We start from the raw sequence: 20,004 nt of genomic DNA, 5'->3' as shown, positions 1-20,004 counted from the left end.
AGAGTAAAGAATACAGATTCATATATTTTAAATCAGACAAGAATAAAGAAAGAACAGTTCACTGCTTAAATCAGAGTAAAGAATGGAAACTTCACTGCTTTAAATCTGGGTAAAGAATGGAGACTTCACTGCTTTAAACCAGGGTAAAGAATGGAGACTTCACTGCTTTAAATCTGGGTAAAGAATGGAGACTTCACTGCCTTAAATCTGGGTAAAGAATAGAGACTTCACTGCTTTCAATCAGGGTAAAGAATGGAGACTTCACTGCTTTAAATCTGGGTAAAGAATGGAGAGACTTCACTGCTTTAAATCAGGGTAAAGAATGGAGACTTCACTGCTTTAAATCTGGGTAAAGAATAGAGACTCCACTGCTTTCAATCAGGGTAAAGAATGGAGACTTCACTGCTTTAAATCTGGGTAAAGAATGGAGACTTCACTGCTTTAAATCAGGGTAAAGAATGGAGACTTCACTGCTTTAAATCTGGGTAAAGAATGGAGACTTCACTGCTTTAAATCATGGTAAAGAATGGAGACTTCACTCCTTTCAATCAGGGTAAAGAATGGAGACTTCACTGCTTTAAATCTGGGTAAAGAATGGAGACTTCAATGCTTTCAATCAGGGTAAAGAATGGAGACTTCACTGCTTTAAATCTGGGTAAAGAATAGAGACTCCACTGCTTTCAATCAGGGTAAAGAATGGAGACTTCACTGCTTTAAATCTGGGTAAAGAATGGAGACTTCACTGCTTTAAATCAGGGTAAAGAATGGAGACTTCACTGCTTTAAATCTGGGTAAAGAATGGAGACTTCACTGCTTTAAATCATGGTAAAGAATGGAGACTTCACTCCTTTCAATCAGGGTAAAGAATGGAGACTTCACTGCTTTAAATCTGGGTAAAGAATGGAGACTTCAATGCTTTCAATCAGGGTAAAGAATGGAGACTTCACTGCTTTCAGTCAGGGTAAAGAATGGAGACTTCAATGCTGCTTTAAGTTGAGACTTTACTGCTTTAATGGGTGAATTTTGATGATGTCACCAAATTTGAATAGTTCTTGCATATTATTTAACTATTTTGGCATCAACATTACACACAAATTACAAAATTAGCCATTCCTTAACAATTTTTAAGAAACTTCAAAAACCCTTGTTAAATCAAGGTAAAGAATGGAGGCTTCACTGCCTTTAACCAGGATAAAGAATGGAGACTTCACTGCTTTAAACCAAGGTAAAGAATGGAGACTTCTCTGCTTATATTAGGTTACTGAATAGGGACTTCACTGCTTCAAATCAGATTAAAGAATGGAGACTTCACTGCTTCAAATCAGATTAAAGAATGGAGACTTCACTGCTTTAAACCAGAGTAAAGAATAGAGACTTCACAGCTTTAAATCAGGGTAAAGAATGGAGACCACTGCTTTATAAAACTTCTAAGACACTTAAGAAGTTCATACGTATATACAGTTTATTTATAATATAGTAATACCTTTATTAATATCATTGATTTCACATCATAAAAATTATTTGCCACATGTTGGCATAATGCTTAGCAACATCACATACCATATATGCTCACATACAAGTTAAATCCAACTGCAAACTGCACTGACCCAGATCTGCCACTACACAGTGTGCCAGCAGATCTGGGTCTCTTGATTGGAGTAATCAGTGGACCACAGACCCTGATCTGATGCCACATTAATGCTATAGTATATTATAGTCGATGTTGTTTGTAGTTGGACCTGACTTAAAATTGAGTATATATGGTAACTGATAAAAGGAATCTTCAAAACTTGTGTTCTTTTGACATAAAACTGATGAAACTCGTAAATTTTCTTCCGCTGTTCTCTCCTCCATTTTGCAGGTTTTCTCCTACTGTCCTGTGCAACCTCTTTTCACTGGATAAATAATATAACTAGCATTTACATTTATGTATATTGACATTAAAATACAAATTTCTTCTACAAAAGTTCCATGAAATAAACTTTTGGAAAGCAATCTAAATAATGCTGATATATATGTAATATTTAATTCAACATGTAAAGAACATACGATTATATGGTGAATCCAACAATGCAGTGATGATATAATAAAGCAGATACTGTAGCTTCTACTGTCATATGATAATCTAAGGTCAGTTAGTTGAAGAATAACTAAATATTAAGGTGCTGAAATCTAGAAGTGCGGGACAATTAGGGGCCACAACCCTGACTGGATTAAGGATTTGATTCTTGCAGGTTAATTTAAATATACATGGTGCAATCAAGTTTAGTGGGTGAAAGATTTTTATTGTTCTGCCTTCTGGCTTTTTCAAACATACGAGCATATCTCTCTTGTTTTGAAATGGCATCTTCTCCACCAAATATGGAGGGACGTTTACGCCAGTTTTCATCAGCAGACCGAGGGGACTGATCACCAAGCCCACTTGCAACAGTGGTTTGTCGAGACAACAAACGTGGAAGGATACCTAAACCAAGTTAGAGTATTAAATAGAAACAGGAGATGTTAATGAAATTATTGTTAAATATTTCATAGACGTAATATTCTAAAAATAAGAAGAATGTAGCTGGAAAGTTAATTAATTAATCAAACAGAAAATTTTATTATTTGAACAGCTACTGTTTTTATATCTAACTTCATATCTTGTTGACAATGACTTCTTCTCACAAAGTATCTCAATTGAAAATGAAATTGACAAAAGATATTTAACTTAAAGATAGTCAAAGATGTTTTGTGATAATGTCTGTTCAAACCTGGAAATTCACATTAAAACTGTACATCATGGCTTTGTGAGTCAGTTTGATAAAATAATATACGGTATGGGAAAATATGAAAATGGTAATAAAGAAATGACTGCTTTATGCACATAAGGATGTCATCTAATCATATAGCACAGAGCAGATCTCCCACTGCTAGATGTTAAGTGATTTCTCGAGGATTTTCACAGTGAAGGGAATTTATTCCGTTTTTATATAGAACATTGTCAGTACGATTCAACAAAATTGTATTTTTGTCTTCATTAATAGCATAGAAGCTGTGATCCCTTTTGAAGACAATCACTCTATACTGTATACATTATAACTGCATGGGATAGCACAGGCATCACCACTGAGCAGCAAAAACTACCATTTGTACTCGCTTATAAGATGAGTCCAACTGCAAACTGCACAGAACCAGATTTGCCATTCTATAATGTGCTGGCAGATCTGGGCCTGTGGAATTTGTTAGGAGTATCCAGTAGAACAAATAACATGGACCCTGATCTGCAGGTGCATTATGCTACAGCAGATTAGGATCTTTGTTGATTGCAGTTTGACTCGACTTATAAGTGAGTACATATGGTATATCCCCTATCAAATTTGCAGTTGGTAAAAAATGCATTTAATAACTCAATAATCACTGAAAGCAGTTCTCTGCTCTATTGCAAAATGTCCAATAGAAGGCATTTGTTTATTGTGGTTGGTCTAAAAAATTTGTCCTGCACTAATCAGAATAAGTATTTCTTGATCCAGTTGTTCCCCTCTTGACACGACCATCTCAAGAGATTCCACCCTTGATCAGAGGCCACCTTGCCCAATATTAAAATGGTGCACTTTCACAATACTGTCCCTCCCATTAAATAAATCCCTTTTTGAAAGATCTTTTTCTTGCTAATGGGTGTCCTCTATAGAGAGGGACCAATACAGGTTACTTGTTTTGTTAGATTAGTGCAATTTTCATGTGCTCACTCATTTTTAAGAGGGTTTAATCCAATCAACCTGGAGTTTGCACAATTATGTACTCTGAAAAAAAAACACGGGATGTGCTGACTGATCAAGTCTATGCTCTTCAATCTACCTGTGATTTTAAACTAACAGCACAGACTCTATTGTACTGATGAATTCTTAATGGGTGGTCTGTGTAGGTAAATACTATTCAAGGTTGGAACTTCATGAAATGAACTGTTAAACATAATTAATACATTGAATAAACACTCAGTGGAATCTAAATGAAAATGTTACATCAGTGATAGGAAACACTTGCCCTGACAATGATCACTCCCACTTTCTAAAGCATTGCCATTTGCAAACAAGACAGGAAGAACATGGTCTAGAAGATGAACGCATGGTTAAACATCATTGCTGTAAAACATCTGACCTTGATTCCAAGGTCAAAAGGTTGAGTGAGCACATTGCAGAGTGAATTGTCTTAGCTTCATAATCAGTGTCCCATAGTAGGAACAAATTCAATCACAACATTGAGGAAACAGAAGCCAATAAAAACACTTTACACAAAACAATAACAATTCAACATGTCCTACAATGATCATGCCAAGTACGATGCGAACCTCTCTTGTGAGTTAGGAAAAGAAAAGAATGAAAATAAAAAACAATTTATCCAAAATCTCAGCAAACTGTTAAACTGTTGCAAACATCACAGCTGGAAAAGTGACTGCTATGTCTTATTTCCCACAAAAATTCCCGCACTTGACCATTAAGTGGAGCAAAAAACAGACAAAAGAGATTCTAATTTATTGCCAATGAGATGAGTAGATGACTGATGATCAACATGTGAATCACTGAGATGTAGATGACTGATGATCAACATGTGAATCAATGAGATTGCAGATGATTAATGATCAATATGTGAATCCTTGAGATGTCGATGATTAATGATCAACATGTGAATCATTATTTCGTGATCACAATAAATGTGGTGAGTAGTCTATTTACAAACATTTTCCTTAAACAGCAACAAAAATGTCTCCAATACATTTTTTTTCTTAAAACAGTATTATTTACTTAACACATGCAGCTTTACCATTGATGAGGAAAACGTTAGATTAAATGTAATAAACTATTTATCCCTTCTACAACCATCACCTTGTTAGGTTGGTTCATTTTACCTTTATTCAATACTTGTTCCGGAACTAAAAATAATTAAATGCATGCTTTTCAATTTGTCTAAATGCAGCTGAATGATGCATGAAAAGTCTATATTTAGTTAATGCAGAAGAAAGCAGCATTTATACTCCAATAATGAGGGCTACCATTGAATTAGTTCTAATGCCATAATGCAATATGGTCAAAATGTTACCTATGATCTTTGAACACCCCAATGACAAAAATAAAAATGAAGATGATTCTTCATCTAGTCTTAAATTTTCAGGTTAACAAACAATGTTCATCTGATATCCATGTAATAAAAATTTTATATCAAGATTTTCTGTGATATAATCACTGTTTTGGGCACTATTATTTCATCTCAGTAAAATATTTTTGTTGTTGTTGAGATTCAATCAAATTAAACAAATGATTGATGCTAAAGTATAAATGGTAGATTATGTCCCATCCCCCTTGCCTAATTGTCCTGTATTGGGGCATTAAACTGTATGGCTGATTGGGCAATGTTAACCAATGGGTCTCAGTGACCTTATTCTTGACTTTTTCAACCCTGAAAGCGATAATCATTATTCATATCCAAAAGTCAAATCATTTGTAAAGTTTTGAAAGAATAAATTTATTTTATGAAAACCTTTTCATTCATTCGTGAACCACTCTGGTGGCCTAGTGGTTAGAGCATATGCCTTGGATGTGGGAGGTTGTGGGTTCAATCCCGGGCAGAGTCATACCAGAAACTTATAAAAATGGTACTAACAGCTGCCTTGCTTGGCGCTCATCATTAAGAGGTTAGTGTTAGGACTGGTCGGCCTGGTGCCAGGATAATGTGACTGGGTGGGACATCATGCTGCATGTCTGCGGCATGATGCCCAAGTGCTAGACATCACTATAAACTGTCACGCTGCAGACATCGTAGCGATATGACTGAATTCTTTTTAAAGCTACATTAAATATCCAAATCACACAATTACACACACTCCTTCATTTGTGTCACATTACCTTTACCTTTACCTTTACCATGTGCTGAAAGTGCCAGTAAAATAAAAATAAAAACTTGTATTGAAAGGCTTCTATTGTATCCCAAGAGCAAGCCATTTAAAAAGTTTGATCAAGGTCTGTAATCTGGAACTAAGGATTCTGTGCAGAAACAAAATGGACATACTGAGAGACTGAGAGATAGACAAACAGTTGAACAGAAGGACATCCTAACATGATACAGTCCACCTTACAGTGGGTACATAAAACATCTTCTAGAGTGCTGTGTTTACTTAATATTTTTCTCGTTTTTAAACAAACAAACTTAATACAACACAATTACCAATTTACATTAAAATAGAAATAGGACATTCTGACTACTATATTGACGTGTGCATCACATGACTTGAACCTAACAGTCAGTCCAAAACAGCTTCACTTACATATCTGAGAAACTGCTGATATGAAAATCACCGATTTAGACATGCCTGGATTCAGTTGGAAATAACAAGAAAACTTTCTCCCCAATTTTAAGTGCAAATGAAAATGAACTCCAGGCCCTTCTGAAATAAAGTGTGACTGCCTTTATATTACTACATAATAGAATCATGACCATGCTTGGCGTACAATAGGAATGGTGTTGTAACGATGGTCCGTATAGTGAGGGATTGACATTTCTCCCCTACTGACATGTGTCTCCCATTTAGTTATCTGATAATTCTCTAATGTAAGGGTAGAAAGTTGTTTATCACACATGGGGTGATGCATCCTTTATCACTACCAAAAGTCTTTTCAACTACATGACAAAAATTAACATGCATTATTCAACCTTTATTTCTGTCTACACTGGTACAATCCACAAACAATAACACAAGAATGGATATCAACTATAAGCAGAACTAATAAGAAAATCAAATTTTAAACACATATAAATGTCTTTTGTCATGAAGATAAAATAAAACTGAAGGAGAATTTAATATTCTATTATGTAAAAATGTAAAATCATGATCAAAAAACTGTTTTATAAAAAGCCACTTTTGGTTAAGTATGTTTCTTCTACAAAATAATGTTAGGAAGAAATTCTGCTACCTCTTGAATCCAGCAATCACAGAAAGCTGAAAATATTCATCTTTTCAGTCTAAATGCCATATACATATATATATACATATGTGTGTGTGTGTGTGAGTGTGTGCATGAAGGGAAGACACTCTTTCCAACCCTTCCCCTTACCAGATGGACAAAATAATGGGATGGAGTGAGGTCTCATATACACCAACTGACTAGAAAATCGAACTGACTCAAAAAGAACAGAAGGTTGTTGTTGCCCATTATGAAATATAAGCTTACATGTTTCTTGGGGATGTTGTTGAAATATGCTTCCATCACTCTTGATAAGGTCAAATGGAAGAGAGTGTTGACACAGTTTGATTTTGGTGAAAGCTCCCGGGCTGATTTTGGACACTGAATGGGAGAACGTAAAACTAGTAAATAGTTCCATGGATACCGAAACAAAGGAACTTGTGTGAGGATGTGTGCTGAATTGATTAAGTATAAACTGACCATAAATTTGTCCCTTTTTCTATTGAGTGGTTTGAGATTCCCATTGGCAATGAGTACAAGAAACAGCTTGCGTAAATACCTTAAGAGTTCTGCTTGCAAACTATCTGCCTTGCTTACATGTTGATTGAAGAAAAGACCTCCTGCTGTTAAATTTCCCTTCTCAAGATTGGACAGTATGTCCCTTATTGTAGGGGAAGTCCAAGGAGAGGTGGTTGGATAAACTGAATCCGAAGCCCCTTCAAATCTACCTCAGTAACCCATTCATTCTCAGGAATCAGATCAATTCACTTGATTTGAAAATAACGGTATCTATAGCCAGCAGAAAGTTGTCTGAAGGCATCAGGGTGGCAAGTCAACAACATCAGTAGTAAGGCGTGGAAAGGAGAAACCTTGTTTCCTTTACCCTTTTTTAAAGTGCCTCTGGATTTGAGGTGCTTGCTGCCATCTGAATTGGACTGAGGTCCAAACAGTTGCCTTTGAGTGGTGTTTAGCTTCTTGTCCTTTTGCTGATAATTGTCCCTATGCTGCAAGTCGTTCAGCCTGAAAGTAGGTGCCTGCTGAAGAAGCAGTTCTTGTGATGCCTGCTTTTGTAATTGTATGACAAAGGGTGCTGACTAATGGGCAAATTAGTAATGGTATGACAAAGGGTGCTGACTAATGGGCAAATTAGTAATGGTATGACAAAGGGTGCTGACTAATGGGTAAATTAAGCACAGGCAGGCATTTAATCTCATGTGATCAAGGTTAGCCAAAGCTGTCAGGCATTAACCATCATGTTGTGCACAGACCTGTTAATCTACATGTACTTAACTGCAGGTAATCTGGTCTGTGGATTCCCATGCAAGATTGTTAACTGTATTTTGGCCAGTCAAAATATTGCTAGAGAAGCCAAATCTAGCATAAAGGGAGTTTCAACCAAATTTCACACCAACATAGATGTGATATGCAAGACATTTGTCTAAACCTTATAAAACAGTGGATTGGTCATACTGACTGCTGCAGTATTCTTCTCCAATAAGGCTTAGTTCAGTAGTGAACATCAGCATATGTATGTGGTACAAGCATTAAGAAAATGATGCTGGTAGCTGGCTGTCAGAAATGCCCAGGTTTCATATTTGATCAGGCAGGTGGACAGAAATTTCCCTGACCTTTTACAACTGTAGAATACAGAAAGGTGGCTGTAAATCATTGTCTTCCAAATCCAATGAATGTTTGTTCTTTTAGGCCTGTCTTGTAGCTGATGGGGCTGGGCACTCAGAAATCAGCAGAACTGTGTAAATCTTCTTTATTGCCACTTTAGAACTGTATTTTGCCCACTCTAATGTAGGATCAGAGTGCAGAAAATCATCTAAGTTATCCCTGCATTCACTGTGGGGGTTCTCCTTGTTATGCATTCTGTCAGCACCTGAGCAAAATATCCCAGGGTCAAGGATGAAGCAGTACCATCATCCCTGTGAATGGTTTGGTATCTTCCCAAAGGGCAAGCTGGTAAGATGTAAAGAATTAGCTGACAGCTGCATTGGTGGCCAAGGAAGTGTCATGGTTTGTCTTGCTAGTATGAACTGCAGTTAAGTGTGCTGTTGTGCAGTTTTATGGCTGGCTTGGATCTCAGCTGGAAGGACGGCTAGCTCAGCTAACTCAGTCCCCACAAAGCTCCGGATACTATGATGTTACAGACCAGCGTATGGCACAATTTGTTGAAGTGATAGATTCCCAGTCACTGATAATGGAGTACAGTCAGTCATATGGCTGAACTGCTGATTGGCAGCTTGCAAATGACATTATATGGCCTTGAGAGTTTGTAAAATGGGTTCACTATCTCTAAAATTTCACGTGCCTGGACTTACAGGTCCTAAGGCCAGGTAAGATATGCAGATAAACTTATGATGAATGGGCAGACTAAGAGGATAGTCTCCCATAAGTTCCAAGCCATCATTGAAGAAATAAGATAGCTGATGGGGAACTAATTTACCCAAGGCCAGAAAAATGGATCACTGTCTCTTGGACTAGTCACTGCATCTGTGACTCCAACAGACTGTGTGGGTAGCAGCTCTGCAACCCCGATCTTTAATCTGCCCCAATGTAGTTACTGATATGGGTACTGAATGCGTGAGTTTTGATTTGGGGGTGGGGGAACCATCATAGTATCCCCCATTACGATAGCTAGTTATTATGTCATTCGATGCAACTCATGCAGTCTTTCTCTCTGGACTTGCTATGTCTCTTTGGTTTCAAGAACTATTGCAGCAGTGTGCACCTTATGGTTTCTGACCAACACACACAAACGCTGCATGAAGTGTTTGACAAATACTTGGCACACACAAGGCAGGTCCCATGCATGTCATTAGTTGCTGTAAATCTCTTGTTAATATCATCTATCAATTTTTCTGAAGGATAAGAATGATGGGAACATTTTGGGAAATAACAAACCTAAAGTATTCACCAATGCAAAAAATCAATTCATATTACTTAATGAGTGAAGAAATACCAGCAGTGTGTACAAAACACAACCAACAATGGGCACCAAAGATACTATGCTGGAGCAAAAGTCCAGAAAGAACAAAAAAATTAAACCCACAGCAGTAAAATATTTAAATATCAACAAATTTCATGAAATATTGAATGTAAGATATAGTTAATATGCTTGCATTCAGTCTTATACTGACTTGCCAATGAAAAGTCTATAACCCACAAGATATAACTTGGATCTTATGAGAGGTATAGGGTACATGGTACACCGCTCCCTTGATAACTCGAGCCCGGATAACTCGCGATCCCGCTTATAACACGGTGTCCATCTTGGCTCCCGATTTTTTCCAGAGAAAATGTATTTTAAATATCTTTAAAATATGCTGAACATGAAAAAATTATGATAAGAACTGATAAATTAAACCTCGATACATTGCTCATTTTATCATCGAAAATGGTGATTAATGCCCGTAAAAATATAATCCATATTTTGAAATTTGCAAGTTCTAAAGAAGAATTAATTTCAGAGATCTTGAAAATGCTTAATTACGCATATTTGGATGCCAATTTTTGATCTGGGACGCAGAAAATCACTGAGGCGGGAGTCCTCCGTATGCATGTAATTGGGAAAATTCAAAGATTTGCCAGTCCTGTTAAAGCCACCTGCTTTGTGGGAAAATGTGTTGATCATTTAACTGTGCTGATATTTACAATGACATAATTCAGTGACTGAAAGACTCTTTGATGTACTGTTGCCATTTTATACGAGTACATTAAAAAAAAAAAGAAAATGATGCAACAGCTAGGCGGCAGGTTCAAAGGCTTTAACTGGCAGCCGAGTGAGAAAATGTACTGATATTTAGTGATTGAATTCAGAGGCAGAAAGACCCAGTTTTAAAATCCTAGCGAGACCTCTGTTTAAAGATATCATATATTATGTAAGTTTTTATGATAAATAGTTGTCAGTATACTGTAAATAAACAGTCTGGTGAAATAGCGATCAATGAAAACTTCTGGTAAATGCTAACAGGTGGCAACAGAGAATGAAATAAACACCAATTAAACGTCTTCCTGTGTGAAAGTCACGTTCTAATTCTTAATTCCGTTTCAGTGTAAACATTATAATCACAACATATTTTGTTCATTGAAAACATTTAAAGAGTCAATCGACCGTCACATCGAAACCCATGAGTACTTCTGTGAGAACCTAATTACATGCCGGCTTTGTTTTGATCAACAACTTGGGGAAGTGTTTGTTGCATTAAAAAAAAAATCAATTACAATTACCTGGGGTGCTGGATTAAGGGTCTTGGAGCTGCCTTTGATGTAAAGCAAAACAGTAACAGAGACAACGACGATGATAGTGACTTTGAAGGTTTCAGTGAAACTGATGTTATTAATGCCTAGGCTGTTTGGGAGAAATTCGTACAGACTCATGGTCCTGAGATGAGCGTTTCTCTTGATGATATGGAGGAGTGGATTTGTGCTGACAATGATTGCCCCACAGCTGAATACATGTCAGATGAAACTATAATTAATTCTATAACGAACAAATTTGCAGCAGAAGACGATTCTAACTGGAGTAACACAAGTGTTGAAAGTGATGCAGACGCAGATGTTGCACCCCCCACCCCTCTGCACAGGAAGCAATCAAATATTTTGATATTGCCATAAGGTGGCTGGAGACCCAAAATGTTGACTATGTAAAGCTCATGCAGTTGAGAAATCTGAGGGATTTTGCTCGGCGGCAGAGAAACCAAGGAGTAACACACAAAAAAAATTAACTGATTTTTTCAAAAAGTGAATTGATATTTGTCAAGCGTGGCACAAACAGCAAGTATTAACTTGTTCTAATTTACGTTGTTTTAAATTTGTAGACCAATTAAATATGTTAGTACTTATTAACCCTTGTTTTTTTGTTTTCCATTTTACTTCTATCGCATTCAAATCTATCTACCTATCTATCATTTGATCGACACTGTTTCTCGGAAAGAGTCGATCTTTTGTATATAAAAAAACGTCTAATTTGGATCAAGCAATAAAACTAGAATGTATCCAATTCAACATAAAAATTAGTGACGTAGTACACAATGTGTGAAGTGGTACACATGTTAAGCGAACGGAAACCATGTGGAATAATGTTTTCGATGATCGCCTCAATATACTGTAATTTATCCTGAAATTAATGTTGCCCTATGAGGAAATAATAAAGTACACTGTTATGAAGAGATATTTATTCACAGTTAATCTCAGAACGATTATAAAGTGAGTATTCAACAGTATAATCTGCCACCCACCCCCCTTATTTTTCCTTTATGTCATCAATCACTTTATTGGTTTTGGGCTTATTTTATAGGTCCCTCGATAACTCGCCCCTCGCTTATAGTGCGGTCGATGTTTCTGGACCCCAATGTGCGCAAGTTATCGAGGGAGTGGTGTATGTTGTATCCAGTGAAAGCAATAAACTGAGTAAACAACCACTGCCACCTAGTGGTGGTTAGGCCTGGAAAAGGGATGGGTTGGGAAGAGTTTCTTCCCTTTGTCAATACTGTATATAGATGGGAAGCACAACTTTCAACTTTCTGTGATTGCTGGCTTCCAGAGGCAGCAGAGATTCTTCCTAACATTAATATGATTGGGGAACATATTCAAAGGAGGAAGAAATAGTGCGCAAAGGCTTGAGTGTAATCATTACCATATTATTAAATGATGTTAGCCAAAATGGTTTCCTGTCCCTACCTTTTTCTTCTGCAAATCTGATTAACCCAGCCATTGGGTCAGCTCCGGGGGACAATACAAATATGAGTGGGGTGAAATAATGGGAGTCGGCATAACTGAGAGATAGGTCAAAGGTGGGTGGCTCAATATATTTCTGGCCCATCCTGTCCACAATAAAGTTCTGCACAGCTGGAACCATCTGTAAAGTATAAATGTCAATGTACTTAAGTCTTCCTGAACCATCTTTAAAGCTTTAAGGATATCAATGTACTTCAGTCTTCCTGAACCATCTTTAAAGCTTTAAGGGTATCAATGTACTTAAGTCTTTTTGAACCATCTTTAAAGCTTTAAGGATATCACTGTACTTAAGTCTTTTTGAACCGTCTGTAAAGCTTTAAGGATATCACTGTACTTAAGTCTTTTTGAACCATCTGTAAAGCTTTAAGGATATCAATGTACTTAAGTCTTGCTTAAAATATTATCTTGTTGTACCCTGTAACCATTGTATCCTGCTGTCTTAAGGTAAATTTAACTAATGATATCTAATTGCATAAGTGTTCAAAATGTGCTAGAATAAGATTAAGTTTAACACACTGTAACTTATTTAAGGCACAATCCATTTTAAGGGTAGGGTTGAGAGAAAGAAGGGTTAAAATATTTTATGTCATTTTTAGGACTGAAATTTTCTCATCAAAAATACAGGAGCTATTGATAGCCAATAAAAGCAAAAATATATATTTGTCCAGTAAAGGTGCAACATAATTTGTAAAGTTTCCAGCCACTTCAACCCTCCCCTGAAAGAAAAAATGATTGATGCCTAAAACACGTTTGAGTGTGTAGGTGGTGACAAAATGTGTGCCTTCAGATGGAGGACACTTAAGGACCCACTTCTGATGGAAGACGTTGGGGGACTTCTGATGGAAGACATTGGGGTACTTCTGATGGAAGACATTGGGGACTTCTGATGGAAGACATTGGGGACTTCTGATGGAAGACATTGGAGGACTTCTAATGGAAGACATTGGAGGACTTCTAATGAAAGACATTGGGGGACTTCTAATGGAAGATATTGGAGGACTCATTTTAGATGGAAGATATTGGAGGACCCAATTAGATGGAAGACACTGGAGGACTCATTTCAGATGGAAGACATTGGAGGATCCACTTTAGACAAAATACATTGAAAGACTCATTTCAGGTGGAGGCTGTTGGAGGACTTGTTTCAAATGAACACACTGGAAGACTCATTTCAGGTGGAAGACACTGAAAGACTCATTTTAAATGGAGGATTTTGGAGGACTTGTTTCAGATGAAGACATTGGAGGACTCATTTCAGATGGAAGACATTTGGGAACTCATTTCATATGGAGGACTTTAGGGGATTCATTTCAGATGAAGAATACTAGAGGACTCATTTGAGATGGAGGACATTGGAGGACTCATTTTAGATAAAGGACATTGAAGGACACAACTCAGATGGATGATACAGAACTACTTATCTTTGCACAACACCTGTTTAGCCGCTTGGCAATCTTGGTCCCATCTCAGAATAAGATGAGAGTTCAGGTAAAAGAAATGTAACATGTCTCATATAAAAGACTTATTTCAGTTCTATGCCAACAACACAGTTGAATAATCATATATCCAGAAAACAAGGTATCAAATACAAGAATATGTGAATAGAATATTCCTGCTACATATGTGACTACAGCAAAATATCTTTTTGAAATATGTATCCACTGATGAACCCATGCTTGATGATAGACTGGTTCCCTAGTCTTAAGACTTATTGTCGAGAAGTACTGTAAGAACTAATTCTAAAAACAATACTTTTGATCTAGAAAAAGCAACAAATATTTATGTTTTCCTTTAAATGGTCCCTCACTGAATATTTTTCATGTTAATAACAAATCTCTGAGTTAACCATTTCAACCTTGCTTATGCATGAGTAATGCAAGACATGCACAATAAACAGCTTTTCTAATAAAAAGAACACATTTTTCACTCATGACCTTTTACAAGTTATAACCATTTTCCTTACCAAAAGGTTCAATCCACATTAGAAACTTATTGGACAATCACATATATTAAGGACTAATATTTCACTTATGACCTTTTGACTTTCATACAAGTTATAACCATTTTTATTACCAAAGGGCTCTATCCACAATATGTTAATAAACTTAATGGTCACTCTCATATATCATGGGGAAATAAATAAGAGCATTGTTTACCTTATCTGGTCGTAGACATCTCAATACTACCAGTGTCTGAAGTCCAGAGAGCTTAGTGTTCCATGGATTAGGATGTGTCTCTAAATGTGGGTTGATTGAGTCATACACTTTCTTCCACTCAGAAAGCTGCAACAGAAATAAACCTGTCCCATGAAAGTGTTCATCTAAAACTTCACACTTAAATGAACAAGTTATCAACCATACACGAACAATTACAGTATGTACTAAGTTACAAGGTCATGCCCTCTGACCTTGTTGAGGTTGCAGAAAGCTAATTACTCTTTGGCCTTCCAATAATTTGGCACATAGTTAAAAGTCAGATCCATCTTACGGGATGACCTGTCATTTGTGAGGCAGTATTTAACATCGGAAAAACAAACTGGAATAAGTCACAAAAAGACAATGTACATTTTGTCCATTATTCTGTAATAAAAAAATCCATAATGGTTGACATTTTAAACCAGTTTTTATGAACAACCACACCAATATTCTTCAAATCCTTATTACTATGTCACTATTCTCAACAGAGAACTCTTGGGCATCTAATACACTGACCATGTAACCAATGAAAAAGCCCACAACAGGATCCAACGAGCCATCGGATCCTATGAAGACCTCTTGACCACTGTAAAAAAGCATAAACTGAAGTGGTACAGTCATGTCTCAAGATCATCTGGACTGGCAAAGAATATCTTGCAAGACACAGTGCAAGGGTGCAGAAGAAGAGGCAGACAGAAAAAGAGGTGGGAAGACAACATTAAGGAGTGGACAGGAATGGGATTTGGAGATTCCCAAAGGGCAGTAAAGAACAGGTAAAGATGGAGAGAATTGGTTGTAAAGTCAGCTGTGGTGCCCCAATGACCTTTTGGGTTATGGGATTGATGATGATGATGATGATGATGATGATGATGATGATCAACAGCTGACTTTTCACTGCACCAGACACATACCAATTTCTCTGGAACAACAAATTCACCTTCTGCAGTGCAGCTATTATGTTTCTCTACAATGTCAATAACTTTCAACTTGAATGGCCCCTTGTAATTGAGAAATTATCAAAACTGATTAATTACTGAAATATGATTTCTTAGTGATTTGGTAACTGCCAGAAAACCAAAGATTAAAAAAACCTGGGCCAGAATTATAAGAGAGAGTTTGGGGTTACATAAATGTCACTTTAATCTTACAAACTGTGTGTAAAATCCAGGGTTCAATAAAAGCAGTTGTCAACTGGAAAAACAAACTGGAAGTTGCCTTTATAAGCTAGGGGTTCAGGTCTCATGTGCACTGATCAATAATTTTATATATATATATATATATATATATATATATATATATATATATATATATATATATATATATATATATATATATATATATATATATATATATATATATATATATCACTGACTGATCTGGATTTTGAAAGTGGCAATTGAAAATAAAATAAAAACTTTTATTTCATCACCGTGCTTAAAAGCAAGTACAAAACATAAGACAAATATAGGTTTTTCAGACTGACACAAAAATGGATGTAGTGTATCTATGATTAAATGCACACATTAAACAAAACTGATGGACACTTTCATTGGCAGTGGGTAATATCAAATTTCCTAATTATTAAAATCCATCTAAATTTAGTTACAAGTATTGTATAACAAGTAAATGAAACAGATAAACTGTATACATGTAATTTTGGATGGGAAAAGTAGCATGACAATGAAAAATGTCCCGTATGTACAGATAACCATAAATTACTTGAATTTTTAGCACCGTATATACTCGCCTATAAGTTGAATAATTTAGGAAAAAAATAAAGGCCTGGAAGAAGGGGGGCTGGCTTATCCATGAGCCAATGTGTAAACTTGACAGTTTTTAGATCTTTTTGTTGACTACTGTAATGGCTGTAAATCTTGGGATATGAAACAATTATTTTTTCCATGTCCTAAGACATAACCATGTAAAAAAAGTAACTTTCGGTGACCTGACAATTATTAAATTGTTATAAAGTACTATGATTGATTTTGTTATTATTTTGCATGTGCATATTTTCTGATTTCTCCAGCACGAAGTTAAATAAAGGTAATTATTATATGCTCATTTTTTTCCCTGTTAACTTTACATTGTCAGAATCGTGCAGTATTACCCGATATTGAATCTGCGCAACAATACACATATAGCATTCATGTGCATAAAGGAACAACTTTCTATTGTAAACAAACAATGGACGAGGACGCCAACACTTTTGATTTGTACACAAATCATGTACACTCGCATAAGAGGCTCTTTACATTGTGGTTATTTAAATTTGTTTCTGAATGAACTAAAACATGTTAGTGGACTGCCACATACCAGCTGCTTTGGCACATTCCACGTTGATACAATGTTACGGATTTAGGCTAGCTACAGTATATAACAGATGCAAGATAAGGTCCTCACAAATAACATACAAGTGACAAGTCATATAATCTCTTCTTTAGCTGGTGATAAGAATGGCAAAATAAAATATACTTACAGTTTTACATCCTGAATTTACTCAAAATGTACTTTCTTAATTCTGCACATCCGAATTACATGAGCCATGTCATAGGTTTTCAATGTTGATTACATATTTTGAAACTGTGCTGTAATTTCAATGATAAGTGCAATTACATCCTCCTTACTGCACTCAAAGTGAAATAAGCATTAAATTCCATAGCGTCTTTTTGATAATTGCAATTGAAAGACTTCATATTTTTCCCACATTATGATTTCAAACATTCAATGACAGAAACAGAAACACATCTGCAGACGTAAACATGCTTCTCCCACGCCGCTTCAATCTGATGTATTTCATGTATAATTTGCACAGATGAATCCAGTCCAAAATCACAAACTTTTGTCTAATCGAAACAAAATACCAAAATATATTAATTCCAGATCAAATGGAAAAGTTGTTGCAATGCGCATTCATTCACAATATGACTGCAAATTTCAATTTTAACCAGAAACGCCATTTTCTTTCGAAAGTTATGTCGAGTGCGCGACCAAGTTCAAATTTATCCGGGCGGAGTTATGTGCGCAGTAATAATGTTGATTTGTGTAATAATGAATATGCGCTTGTGTATTTAGTTTGGAATGTGGCATATAGTCATTTACGTTGTTTCTTGTAGTGTATTTTATTTATATAATTAAACCTAAGGTAGAATAAAAAAATGAGCATATAATAAAAAGGTTACTGCATTTTATGGGAAAATATAAACTCGTTTTGTCAGAAGGATATACTATACTCCCAAGCTCATGAAGTATTTCATCCAAAAACACGTTCATATTTTCCCATACAAATGCAGTAACCTATAAATACAGACTTCATAATTCACGGGCCTGCTGAGTTTACCAGGGAGACCATGCTGAACTATACAGTACTTACACAGTGCAAAGCGTGCATACCGTCATTTAAATCCTTACTTATTCCCAAACATAGATGCAGATTTTGCTTTATTCATTGTTTCGACCAAATTGCATTCTTCCAGATAACATTTCAGCTAGTCCTTAATTGCTGTTTCATTTACATTGAATCACGCACTCACAAGTTACTCATTTTCAATAATACAAGCGATCCTACAAACTGAGGTAATATTTTTAAAAAGGATCGCACATTTATTTGTACAAGGCATATAACCAGCATACTTTACATGTTCACGAAGAGTGGTAATAATAAAGGCTAAAATTCTCATATAGATCAACTAAGATCAAGATCAATCAACTTTAGTTTTGTGATTTAGCTGAACAAACATAACTTTCCACACAACGGAAAGCTTGATGTTTTGGTGTCAATGAATTTGTCTTTTGTTTTGTGACAGCAGTACAGGCCAGTTAATCATTAAAACCCTGAAACTGGCTTGTGATAAGAGGGAACTGTGACCAGTAACCGTATCAATTTAACATTGGTATATACGGTATAAAAATGCCAGGTGTTATCTCGTGTAAGTTTCTTTCATGGGAATGGAGCTATAGCATATGGAGTTACAGCATTCGTAGTGATCATTCTTGGGATTGAAATTAATTGTAGACGATTTTAATGTTGTGGTTGTTTTTACTGTTCTGGTTTTATTTTTTTATTTTTTTATTATTGTAGAAGCAAAAAATCATTAATTTATGTGAATAATGTTTAAACTTTACATTCTATTTAGTGAAGAGCAAATTCTTTATACTAAAATAATTATTTCATCAAAAAAATAACTCACAGGTGATAAAACAGAACATGTAGGACTGTTCTTGTTTACAAGAAATGAAAATTGAAGACATAATGTAATAATCAGGAGTTCTCTGCAAAAATTGGAAGATATAATGATATCGGAAGATAGGTGTGGAGTGACCCAAAAATCGGGAGTTTTTTTTCCTCCCAGCATGAAAGTATGGTGTAAGGTTGTTTACATCAAAGCAAACTACAACTCAGTTTTTTTTTCGATGCATTATTTCCAAAACTTTATTATTGTATATTGGAGATATCATAAAAGTTGAGTGCAATGGTGCCCATGATTCGACTCCAAGGGATGTACTTAATTTGGCATGTAATCAAACCTACAATGTACATGCGTTGGCACCATTATGTAAATACGTTCAGAAGCCCAATTGTGAGTGTTGAATCGAACCGCATTGTTTGTTTGTTGTGTTGTCATACTGGGATTACATTTAAATGAGTTTAGGTATTTACAATTTCAAAGCAAAGTAAAAACATAATTACCGGTGCACTGATATAAAATGTCCAATGCAATAATGCATAAACAAACAATAATCGAGTGAAAAGGGAGAGTTAGTGTTACAGGAACTTGCGACTGCTAAATTCTTGTCATCGTTTGATCAAATTATACACAAATCTAAATTAGGCAGAAACAATAAGAAAATTAAATAAATTACTTTTCAAACAAGTTTATACCATTTCTTTTTAATAATCATGCACACCATCCTCGAGATAAGTATACATGTAATTTTTAAAAATAAAAGTTTGCCTTAATAAATGCATTTAGAACTTACCTCGCGCATCTTGAGATGCCTCAGAGTTTTAAGTCGGCTTGCACACGGGTCATGCACAATTTAGTGTTTATACCTGTTCAGTTTGGGGGTCAGCTTATACGTGAACGGGCTTATATGCAAGTATATACAGTATGTTGCACCTTATAATCCCCCTC

General features: G+C 35.8%; 1 protein-coding gene across 1 annotated transcript in view; it reads right to left on the bottom strand.

Moving 5' to 3' along the window:
• LOC149802203 (dynein axonemal heavy chain 3-like) overlaps nt 1-20,004 on the bottom strand; it is a 281,860-nt gene that overhangs the window by 51,631 nt on the left and 210,225 nt on the right. Inside the window, exons 59-61 of the mRNA XM_089956614.1 lie at nt 14,834-14,959; nt 12,621-12,798; nt 2,318-2,464 (exon numbers count right to left, since the gene is read on the bottom strand). Coding sequence (XP_089812740.1) covers nt 2,318-2,464; nt 12,621-12,798; nt 14,834-14,959 — 451 coding nt within the window. The remainder of the gene's footprint in view (nt 1-2,317; nt 2,465-12,620; nt 12,799-14,833; nt 14,960-20,004) is intronic.

The sequence above is a fragment of the Sinohyriopsis cumingii genome, chromosome 4 (assembly GCF_028554795.1).
Source record: "Sinohyriopsis cumingii isolate HCF-2022 chromosome 4, ASM2855479v2, whole genome shotgun sequence".
Taxonomy (NCBI): domain Eukaryota; kingdom Metazoa; phylum Mollusca; class Bivalvia; order Unionida; family Unionidae; genus Sinohyriopsis; species Sinohyriopsis cumingii.
Note: the sequence above shows the minus strand (reverse complement) of the source record. Positions and strands in the feature narration are given on the sequence as shown.